Raw genomic sequence first — 11,812 nt, 5'->3', positions numbered from 1 at the left:
AGAGCCGGCCCCGACGAGGCCTGCCGGAGCTACAGGGCATCTCCGGCGAGGCTCCGCACATGGACGGTCTCAGCGGACTCCGGAGCATCTCCAGGTCCCATCCACGGACGGCGGGGTGGACCAGGGCGATGGCAACACGGGCGCCGGTGGACGAGGCCTTCGGGCTCCGGCGAACTCGAAGAACAGAGCCACCGGGGAGGGAAGGGAAGCGCTGGAGTGGCTATAGAGTACTAGGGGAGGGCCGAGGTGGTGGAGGAAGAGAGGGAGGTGCTTGGGCTTGTGCCAATGTAGTCGGCAATCGGCGATGGCCGAGGCGGCAATGGGTGGTGAGGAGGAACTCCGGGACTCGGGGAAGTGGACGGGGAGGGGAAGAGGAGTGCGTGAGGTCGATTAGTGAGGAGATACTTGCTCGGGGCAGCCTTATATAGGTAAGGGAGAAGGAGGCGAGCTGGCGTCATCGCGGACGCGTGTGCGTGCTCATGAACTCGGGGACATGCGACGAGGGAGACACAGTTGAGGTCCTCACGGGGCAGAGGCGACGCCGGAGCACGGGGAGGAAGCGGCCAGGGCACGCACAGATCCAAACGGCCACTGTGCGCCCGTGGGCACAGGGCGGTTTGCTTCGGTGAGCAAGCTGCCGGAGGGAGGGGTCCAGGGGAACGGTGACGACAAGAGGAAGACAATGGACAAGCTCACGCGCGCTAAGACGACGAGGGGGAAGCGGACGAAGCAGAAACGACGCCCTGGACGCGGCCACTTCGCACAGAGCGTGCGCACAGGCTTGCCAGATGCGCAGTCACCACGAGACAATGAACAGGGAGGGCCCGGGAGGATGGCATACCTTGTCTGGGGTGAAGTCCTTACAAGGTAAGTTGCAACTGAGGTGAAATGGTAAGAACTGGAATTGTGGTTAAATGGTAACCAAGCTCTGAAGTTTACTGCAGTAAACTTGGACGTGCACTGGTGATCCACAGAAACTTGATTGGGGCCAATGGAGTTGTCTGAGAGGTTTAGGGTAAGAAGGACTTTCATCCTGGTAATTTTGAGAAGATTGGGATAAAGATTTAATGTAGTTGCTTAACAACCACATAATCTGGTCAGAAACTAGATTAAGATGATGCACTCAAATGGTGATTCCATTTGGGCTGAAATTTGGCAAGGCTTAGGGATTTGGACATAGTAAGATGCTGTAAAAATTTCATACCAATTGGATTTACCAAAATGGTACTTGTTTCACACACATCAACTCTGACCAGAAACTTGCAAGAATTTTGGAGAAATATTGTCTAGGTGAAGTGGTGCCAAACTTGGTGGAGAGAAGTTATTTGGGTAGGAGAACAATCTGGTATTTTCCCAGAATTAATGAAGCAATATAAAATGCACTTGCTTCACAACCTGAAAATATTGCCAGAATCCAAGATTTGATCCTGTGCTCACATAGATTATTGGATGGGCCTGAAACTTGGAGGAGGCTAATTATATGAGCACATAATGAGGCATGCAAAATTTCAACTCATTTGGATAACCCTAGTTAGCACTTCCTTCACAATGCCTTCTGACTGACAGAAAGTTTGAAAAATTGCTGAGGAAGATTGGCTAGGCAAATAAAGTTGAATTTTGGCATGAGGCAATTATTTGGACATAAAAGAATGCCCAACAAGTTTGGGAGCAAACAGGAAAGGATAGGTGACACTTCCTTCAAAGAAAGCCACACTGGACAGAAATGAAGAATAATTATTGGGGAATAATTATTGGGCTAGAACAGGAAAGTTTGGGCATATTTGAGCAATATATGACCCAAAGAAATTATGAGAATTATTTGGGAATTTTTGGATGGACAGAAATATAGGTTGCTTCACAACCTAGGGCAGATAGGGTTATTCCTTTAATAGAAAAAAATAATTTTCCCTAGAAAAAGAAATTAGGGTTTGGTCAAGCAATGGAGTGACATGATCTTGGCAAGATTTTGAGAATGATGAGCCACTTGGGAGGGGAAATGAGGATGATTTCCCAGGTGACAAGGCCATAGAACCACTCCAAGAAGAAAAATCAGAGCAAAAACCAATAAATCCGAAGAAAAAGAAAAGGGCCAAAATCCAGGCTATTACAACCCCCAAGGCGCAAATATGAGGATCGGTATTGGCAAAGTGAGAATTTTAATGCAACATATTCATATCCTTATTTTGGTCTGCCAATGCCGTGGATGCCTCCTTATGCTCATATAGAATCATATCCATCATGGGACAGGTATGATACAAGGGCACATTCTCCATCTTATTTTAGACCATCTCACCAACATTATGCAGCTTCGAGAGGATCAACATTTAAACAATCATATGTTAAAGACCGTTTCAATCATAAGGAATTGGTCCAGAACTCAAGGAAGAAGAACGAGGTGGTGAAGCAAGTTTACCGTGTTAAAAGATATGGTCGTAAGAGTGCAACTTCATATTTGATCTCAAATGCAAAAGAGCCAATTGAAGTGTTGACATTGGCTATTAAAGGCAATGAGACGAAGCAACCAATTATTGATAGTCAAAGTGTCAAATCTGAAGAAAAGAAGTTGAGAGTGCACAAGGTAAAACAAGAATTGCATTGCTTCAAACAAAATCGCAGCCGGGGTGCCCACTCGGCTTATCATATTGGCAGAAGAAGAAATTACAAAAACTTAGTGCACAAGAACTTGAAGAAAGGAACATGGCATTGGTTCCCAAAGGAAGTGCTCCAAATAAGAATTATGTGCAAGCTTCCATTACAAGAAGTGCTGCAAAGGTGAAGAAGGAAAAGAGTGAAAACTATGAAGGACCAAGCCGAAGGTTTCAGCATCTTCGGCCTACACATTATCCATATTTTTCAACTATGCCATTAACGCCTATGCCATGGAATTCGCCATCAGGTATGATGGGTAACCCTCAATGGGCTTATTTCAATCCATGGATGCAATATAATTTCTTACATCATGAAAGGGTATTACCAAGTCACTATACATTTGATTAGCTCCAAGTTTGTTGCTGATCCAAAGGGCCGAAATAGTTGATTTGTCATTTCATTTGTTTATTTCGGCTATATGTGCTTTGAATGAAGTTTACATGGTAATGGCCGATATTTATCTATCGTCCTAAGAGTATGTCAATGCATGGTCTGTGTAGTATTCTAACATCGTCCTTAGTTTGATTGGAGAGCGAGACAAGGTACGTGCTCATGGAAATTTATATGTATACCTATATTATGATTGAATGGAGTTGAGACATCATTGAATATATGTTGCATAGACCAATTCATAGTTGCAGAATTGGCTAGTGGGCTTATACTTTGTTTAGATATGATTTGGTTTATGCATCTTTGAGATCTATAAGAGGCCAAATCATAGCTGATTTTATTACCGAACATCGGATTAATGACATGCATAATATTGATATTAGCCTTGTCTCTCTAGTACTATGGGGATTATGTTTTGATGGTTCAATTCTTAGCAATGGCCAATGTGTTGGTGTTGTTTATATATCTCCTTATGGTACTATTTTTTGAAGCCTCATGCCGCTTAGAATATTTTTATGCATGATTAATCAAAGCCGAATATGCATTGTTATTCGGATTGACTCTTTTACTTGCTATAGGTGCTATACATATTGAGGCTTTTGGTGATTCGTTATGAGTAGTGCAACAAATATCCAACGGTTATTAATGTTTTGACGAATCACTTATAGTTTATCTTAGGGTATGTCTAGATGCAAAATTTACCTTGGGTTGCATTAAAATTGTTCATATATTTAGACATGACAATTCGAAAGAGTTGGCACAGCAAGCATTCGGCTACTATGTTAATGAATAGCCGATGCTTTGTCTTGTCAACATAGGTACGGCTGAACCGAAGTCCACAGCTTCGGCCACTAATGAAATTTTTATGCAGGCAAAAGTAAGGATTGGAGAAAGTTTTTTGTTGATTATCTACAAAATCCTAGAAAAAGGGTGAACAATATGGTTTAGAGGATGACCTTGAGATACATATCTATGGAACTTTATGATCGGATTGTTAATGAAGTTGAGAAGGTTTCGCCCAAGTTTGCATCAAGGATTCAAAAATAATAATGGCCGATATATAATTACCGCCCTAAGCATATAAATGGCCGATGGAGTGTTGACATCGTCCCTAGAACCAACACGGTACAAGTTATTTTTCGGCACGCTAGCTTTGCCGAAAAACAGGGGGCGTGTGTCGACGCTCAAAAGTGGCACGATTATAAAGAGTAGCTTGAAGCTATGTCAAGATTAATTCAAACTTAATTATTGAAAGTCACCATGAGATGGCTCTCTTTGAGAAGATCAAGATGGAAATGAAGATGGTCTAAAATAGAGCTCAGATGCAAAAGTTATGACCAGTTCAGAGATGCGCATGTTGAAACCAGATTAAATAATGGCTTTAAACCCAATTAAGATGGCATCAACTGGAAAAGTTTCAACATGAAAATTGTGCGTCTCGTTGAAATGGTCGATTTTGATATAAAAATCATCTCAATCCGAGTTCGTATGCAAAAGTTAGAGCAATACTTTGCGGACCGGTCCTCAGTGAAAAAGTGACACGAGGGACCAGACACCCACCTAGGTGATGTCTGATGAGTCACGTGAGTTATTCGGCCTTTGCCGGCTGAATGAAGCTTGCCGACCGAGTAAAAAGCTTGCCGGCACAATGAAAAGCTTGCTGGCGTGGAAAGCTTGCCGGCACGAAAAGCTTGCCGGCATGGAAGCTTGCCGGTGTGAAAGCTTGCCGGGGTGAAACCTTGCTTGGAAGCTTGCCGGTGTGAAACCTTACCTGGAAGCTTGCCGGTGTGAAAGCTTGCCGGGTGGAAACCTTACCGGTTTGAAAGCTTGCCGGGGTGGAAAGCTTGCCGGCATGGAAAGCTTGCCGGAAAAAGCTGGCCGGAAAAGTGGAGGCTGTCAAAGTCAATCCGACCAGAAGTTGGAGATGGGCTCGAAAGGTTATTCAGACGACCTCGGATGGAAAAGTGTTCTACACGGAAGTTGTGCGTATCGTCGAAATGGTCAACTTTGCTTTTGGAGTAATCATCGTCGGAGATATTATACGGCCTGCAAAGTTGTTACAAGACTCGGACAGTTCAGAAAACTGCATAATTGAATCCGATCCACAGTTAAGGATGGGCCCTAAAAGTCATAAAGATGGCCTTAAAAGGGGAAGTGACCCGTGTAGTATTATGCAGATCATCGAGGCGGACAAGTTTGATGTTGAGCTCGACTCCATCCGAGTTAGTATGCGATTTCTAAGGCCCGCGCAAGAAGCATGACAGAAGTATGGGACAGATTCGGGCTGAATCCGAGTTGGACTGAAACTAGAACTGTAGGACGTGAATTGATGTAATTTTCTTGTAAGCAAAGCCTAGATGAATCCTTTACTTGTACGGGAAGTCCAGTCGCCTCTTATATATGTTAGGGGTGACGGCCAATTGAAACAACACACAATCAAACAAATCATCTACCACTTTTTATCTTTTATCTTTTCTCCTTAACCCTAGTTTTTCTTCTTCCTCGTTCTTCATCTGTTCTTCTTGTTGCAGGGCGGAGAACCTCAAGGCCCTAGGGGCGATCAGGTCCACCTAGGGCAGCCCATAGCCGCCGCGTGCCCTGACGGGGTCCCTCTCGGGTGTGTGGGGTTTCGGGTCTACAAAAGCGCCCGCCGGATTGCTTGCGTACCGCACTTCCGGACGGGTCTCCTTCGACGTGAGTTGCGGTGCATCACCCCCGGCGTCAAGGGTACACGTTGACGTGTTCGTGTGCGAACACCCCCCCCCAAGCTCCATTGTTGCTCACAGGCTCATTCTTGCCGATCTCTCTTCCTAGCCAATCAAACTTGTTGATTCTTTAGGGATTACTTGAGAAGGCCTTGATCTACACTTCCACCAAGAGAAATTCGGTTCCCCCACTAATCCTTTGCGAATCTTGTTACTCTTGGGTGCTTGATCACCCTAGACGGTTGAGGTCACCTCAGAGCCACATTTCGTTGTGGTGAAGCTTCGTGGTGTTGTTGGGAGCCTCTAATTCGGTTGTGGAGATAGCCCCAACATTGTTTGTAAAGGTTCGGTTGCCGCCTTCAAGGGCATCACTAGTGGAATCGCGACATCTCGCATTGTGTGAGGGCGTGAGGAGAATACGGTGACCCTAGTGGCTTCTTGGGGAGCATTGTTCCTCCACACCGCTCCAACGGAGACGTACTTCCTCTCAAAGGGAAGGAACTTCGGTAACACTTCCTTGTCTCCCCCGACTCCACTTGTGGTTATCTCTTACCTTTACTTTGTGCTTGCTTTACTTGTGTTGCTTATCTTGCTTACTTGTGGTTTTATCTTTGCTAGCATCGTATAGGTTCTTCACCTAGTTGCATATCTAGACAAACTATTTATTGCTAACCCTAATTTGTTAAGAAAAGCTAAAAATTGGTAGTTGCCTATTCACCCCCCCCCCCTCTAGTCAACCATATTGATCCTTTCAGTTGACCCAAGATCCTCTTGGCCCGACTCAGAGGAGGATAGGAGGAGGGAGGAGGAGGAGGGCGGCGGCGGCTTCGACGACCTCAGCGACACCCAAGACCCTACGATGACGACGGGGCTGATGATGAGAAGGAGGGGATTAGAAGGAGGTGTGGGGTCTAAGCACTAGCCTTATTTGTTTGCATTAGCTCAGTGGTGGCCATAGGAAGACGCAACACTAAGATGAGCACGACCACACGACACGGTAAAGCGCAACACGGTGAGCACCTAAGGCTTGCGGTGCCAGAGATCTAGGTTTGGCCAAAAGTGGGAAGAACGGGGGCAGAGATGAATAAAAGTCATAGGTTCTCGACCACACAGGCGGTTCTGTAAACAAAGCCGCCTTGAATACTTTCAAACTAAAGGCGATTATTGATTTCATACCACCTCCGTAGATCATTACAGACAGTTTAGGATTTCCAACCACCTCCACAGCAAAAATAACTGCCTCCTCTAGATTATTAGAGGCGGCTTTGTTACGTGGGGCCGTAACCGCCTCCGATGGTCGCTGATAATGCTCAGTTTTTCACTAGTAGACTATAGTCGAGAACTCTTCTTAAGCTTGCCGAAGGTTCGGGTCTTGAGCCCTTTCAGTACTGGGGCGTTGGCTCGTTCCACCTACCCGTTACTACAGGGATGGGCGACGATGTCATAGCAGAGACTAATTCGAAGCTCTTCATAGTACTCGGTGAAGGCGACGCTGGTAAACTGCGTGCAATTGTCGGTGATGATGTGGTTACAGACTCCGAAACAGTCGATTGCGATTCTTTCTAAAAAAAGGTATATACATAGACGCTCACACATAAGTATGCACACACAGTCCTATAAACATATGCACGCACATCATACTTCTATGAACACTAGTTAATTGCTCGTGCCTTGCAACTGAGGCATACATATTTTAGTGGTTTGCATCAGTTCTGTCTCGTACATACCTTTCACCCATTGCCAGTTTGCCATCCACACACACTTTGAATTTAGAACACATAATTGTGCAGTTGTGTTATGTGAATAACCCAAGAAGAAGAAGAAAAAAACATATGTAAGAGGTCGTCGATATCCATCTAGCATCTGCACGGCAGTAAGACGAAAAGAAAAATTGAAGACATAGGAATCTAATCTTGATCTAGCAAAAACAAAAGTGAAGAAAACATGAGCTCGCAGGTGGATGTGAAGATATGGTGACAGGCCGATAGCCTGTTGTTGTGCCGTGCCCCCGGTGACCCGGCCATCCGGCATCCGGCAACAACAAGTTCGTCCAGTCTTTCAGAAAATCACAAGTACATATTCATCCATGATCCATCCCCCAATGTTAATGTACATAATTAGGGTTTTGATGTATAAATTTTCAATTTAGTCTTTCACAAGTACGTATTCATCCATCCTAATTTTTTTTGGTCCTATTCATGTCTAGGGTTCTAATGTATACATTTCTAATTCTTTGTATCATCTTTTCATCATAATTTTTGTGCATTAGCCTGCCTTACAATGTTGTATAAGAAGCATTTCTCGAGTGCTGAAAAAATAAGAAAAAGAAAAAAGATCTGAAAATTCAAACACTGATGGGGCCCATGTCGTTGAGTTCACCCTAGGGTCTTTCGAAGCATAGGGCCGACCCTGAGTACCGTAAATAGTACTCGCACCGTTCCGAATTTGTTGTCTTAGATTTGTCTAGATGGGCAATTAATTTAGAACGGCGGTAATAGTATACAGTAACAGATTAGGCAGTACATCTGGCCGGATCCTGCTGCATAGTCCATTTCAGACTTGGATCTTGATTTTTTTTTTCTTTTAACCTCTGAGATCTTGATAAACCCCCTGCATCTTTGAAGTATCCCAGCATGCCTGCATGGGCTCCACACGGTTTTTCCAAAGTCGCTTTCTTGGAGGCGTTCGCGAATTCTTCCACACCGATCGAGCATCCTGCTTGATTCGCGGCCTTTTTCCAGCTTCCGACCCGTGCAGGTGGCATGCACGCCCCTCGCGCGAACTGTACTGTTCCCTCCCAAGTCCCCGGCAAGCGTAACACGGGGAGCTTCAAACCGGGTTGATGGTTGTTGATGAAATCAAGGCAACGCGTGCAAGTAAATTGGCCACTGGCCAGTGACTCATCCGGTACCGTGGCCACCCGCTGCCCAACTGTATTCCTCACAACAACGACGATCAACACCACCCAGGCCCCCACACGATCCCACAGTGGCAAAAACTTCAGTAGCGAGTAGTAGTAGCGACCACCCACCCTGACATGCACATGGAAACCGTACATATGAGTAGCGCACACGCTTTGAGCATTCTTCCAAACCAACCATGTAAAAAACTTGAGCAGGCGGGCAGCCCGAAGCGGATGCTCCTGCCGCTTGCCGCTGCCGCCTGCCTCTGCCGGCTCGCGGCAGATTCCCACGACGGAATGATGGGCCACCACCTGGACGAAAAAGGGAAGGCCTCTCCGGTCTCGGCCACGCAGCGATTATAATACGCCCTCCAAACCGCGTGGGCACGGGCACCCCGCGCGAAACAAACTCCGCCGAGACGAGCGCATCATCATTCCACCACCTCCGTCCCATCCCAAGCACACGACACGAGACGAGAGCGCGCGCGCCACCGCTCTGCCAAGCCAGTCCGGGACATGGGCACCACGAACGAGCTGATGCACCGCCACGTCCAGGCGGCCGTGCCGCCGCTTCCCACGTCCTTCGCGGCGACCGGCGGCAGGGGCATGGTGCCGGCGCAGGGCGGCAGGCAGCGGGCGGGGCTCCCGCCGACGCCGCCCTCGGGGGCCGGCTCCCACTCCCTGCACGTCGCGGACGCGTGCATGCAGATGCAGGACGACTCGGCGCCGCGCAAGGCGCACCGCCGCTCCCGCAGCGACGTCCCGTTCGGCTACTTCCCGCCGCCGTCCCCCAAGACGGAGTCCGGCTGGGGCCTCCCCTGCGCCGGCGGAGGCGGCGGCGGCGGCGGCGACGAGCTGTTCAACGCGTTCATGAGCATGGAGGGCATGGACGGGCTGAACAGCTCGGATGGAGACAGCCGCGGGAGCAGCATGCCCCCTGCGAACGGCGCCGACAGCAGCGAGAACGAGTCGGAGGACTACGGCGGCGGCGAGAGCCAGGTCTTCCTCTGGGGCGAGGCCGGCAAGAAGAGGAACGCCGCCGGGGAGCCGGCGGCCGCGGCGGCCCGGCACGCGCGGAGCCTGTCCATGGACAGCCTCATGGGGAAGCTGAGCTTCTCGGCCAACGGCGGGGAGCCGAGCAAGTTCAGTCTGGAGTTCGGCAGCGGCGAGTTCACCTCGGCCGAGATGAAGCGGATCATGGCCGACGAGAAGCTCGCCGAGATGGCCCTCGCCGACCCAAAGCGCGTCAAGAGGTAGGCCCCCGTCACAGCTAGCCACAATGCACATCAATGCACTGCTACCGAGCTGGACTGACATGATATGTCACTCCGATTGCGCCTGCTCCTCGCAGGGTGCTCGCCAACAGGCAGTCGGCGGCGCGGTCCAAGGAGCGGCGGATGCGGTACATCGCCGAGCTGGAGCACAAGGTGCAGATCCTGCAGACGGAGGCCACCACTCTCTCCGCACAGCTGACTCACCTACAGGTACATCCACCAGACCACCACCCATCCGTGCGTGCACTATGCAGGCAATGTTCCTGGCCACCGGTCACTCGTTGATCCACAGTTTTTATGGCGCTAAAATCTTCTTCTTCTTCCTCTTTGTTGCAGCGTGATTCGTCGGGGCTGGCCACGCACAACAACGAGCTCAAGTTCCGGCTGCAGGCCATGGAGCAGCAGGCGCAGCTGCGCGACGGTGAGCAACCATCGAATCCCCGCAGTTCTTGCACACACACAAAAAAAATTCAGAGCAACTCCGTTCAAACCATCGATTTCGTTTGTGTCGTCGGTCGTGGTGCGCGCATCGGCGTGGTTGCGTTTGCCCGTTAGTCGTTGCCATGTAGAGTAGTGCGACACTGATACGATTAGCAAGGCTCTCGCATGTTGTTATTATTTTCTAATCATCGAGAGTTTGTCCTCTGACGAAGCTGTTAATTAGTTGCCGGCATGTAGCCGGACGAGATTTATAATGCGTTTTGTTGGAATGACCGGACTACGAGGCGACTCCGTCAGGCGCCGGATCCATTTCTTGGGCTCTTCTTTTTCTACCATACAAGAATATTTAACCTGTTAATAAATCCAAGAAGGCTCCGTCGGCTTAGTTCATGTCACGATGTCGACGGGCACTAACCCTGCCACAAGAGGCCGGCAGTCCTAAGATAACACAAGTGGCGCAATCACCTTACATGTTTCATCATTCACATCACATTACTGGTGCTGCCATGGATCTTTAATCTGTTTTGTTAATTGAACATTCCACATTTGTAGGAGTGCTATATTTTGGTATCCTGAAACACCTCCCTTTCTCTCTGAGCAGCTTTGAACGAGGCGCTCACCGGCGAAGTCCAGCGCCTGAAGCAGTCGGCGACGTCGGAGCGCGGCGGCGACGCGGGCTCGTCGAGCAACCTGGCGCAGCAAATGCAGCTCCGCTGCCAGAACCAGATGCTCGAGATGCACAAGCAGCAGCAGCAGATACCCTTCTACCAGCTGGAGCAGCCGGAGCAGAATGGCGAGTCCAACTGATGGCTTCAGGAGGAAGAACACACTCAAGTTCTAGTCCTTTTAGATGATCTGAACGATTTACTACATTTCCTAACACATTTGTTTTGCACGTTGATCTCGTCTATAGCTGTTTGTGCCTGTCCGGGGAAAAAAAATCCGGCAGTGTAATATTTTCTGAATGTTCTTTTCGTTCCTTCCCAAACACACATTGTGGCTGGAATTAAAATGTCAGAACTAAATTCATTTGTAGTATAATATATCAAAATCTGTATTGAGTAATGTGTGTAGCCTCACGGTGTGAAACGACTTTCAGATGTTTTTTTGATGGAGAAACGTTTGTTGAAAATCTTAGAGCATCTCCAACATGCGCGCGATATTAGCGCCGCGCTGGATGAATTGCATCTTTTGCGCACGCGCAGCCGTTCCGGGCGCTCCAGCGTAGGCGTAAAAAACGCGCCCACGGCATAAGTGGTTCAGCGCGTGGAGCGAAATGGCATCGCACGCCGCTTATTTCGCGCGTCCGCTCCCGCGCGCTTCACACTCGAGCGCCCACGCCGCACTGTCGCCACCCTCTCCGGCCGCCCCACCTTCGCCCTGCCCCGCGCCGCCGCCGGCGAATTCGCCCGATGGACGGCCGCGCCGACATCTCCCTCACTCCTTCCTAC

General features: G+C 48.8%; 1 protein-coding gene across 1 annotated transcript; it reads left to right on the top strand.

Moving 5' to 3' along the window:
* The first annotated feature begins 9,015 nt into the window (after positions 1-9,015).
* LOC109756435 (bZIP transcription factor 29) lies at positions 9,016-11,426 on the top strand. The gene is made up of 4 exons (XM_020315270.4): positions 9,016-9,899; positions 9,998-10,130; positions 10,257-10,341; positions 10,963-11,426. Exons 1-4 carry the CDS (start codon positions 9,163-9,165, stop codon positions 11,166-11,168), a joined length of 1,161 nt encoding a protein of 386 aa, XP_020170859.1. The 5' UTR covers positions 9,016-9,162; the 3' UTR covers positions 11,169-11,426.
* Positions 11,427-11,812: the final 386 nt, after the last annotated feature.

This window comes from Aegilops tauschii, chromosome 1 (assembly GCF_002575655.3).
Source record: "Aegilops tauschii subsp. strangulata cultivar AL8/78 chromosome 1, Aet v6.0, whole genome shotgun sequence".
Classification (NCBI taxonomy): Eukaryota; Viridiplantae; Streptophyta; class Magnoliopsida; order Poales; family Poaceae; genus Aegilops; species Aegilops tauschii.
Note: the sequence above shows the minus strand (reverse complement) of the source record. Positions and strands in the feature narration are given on the sequence as shown.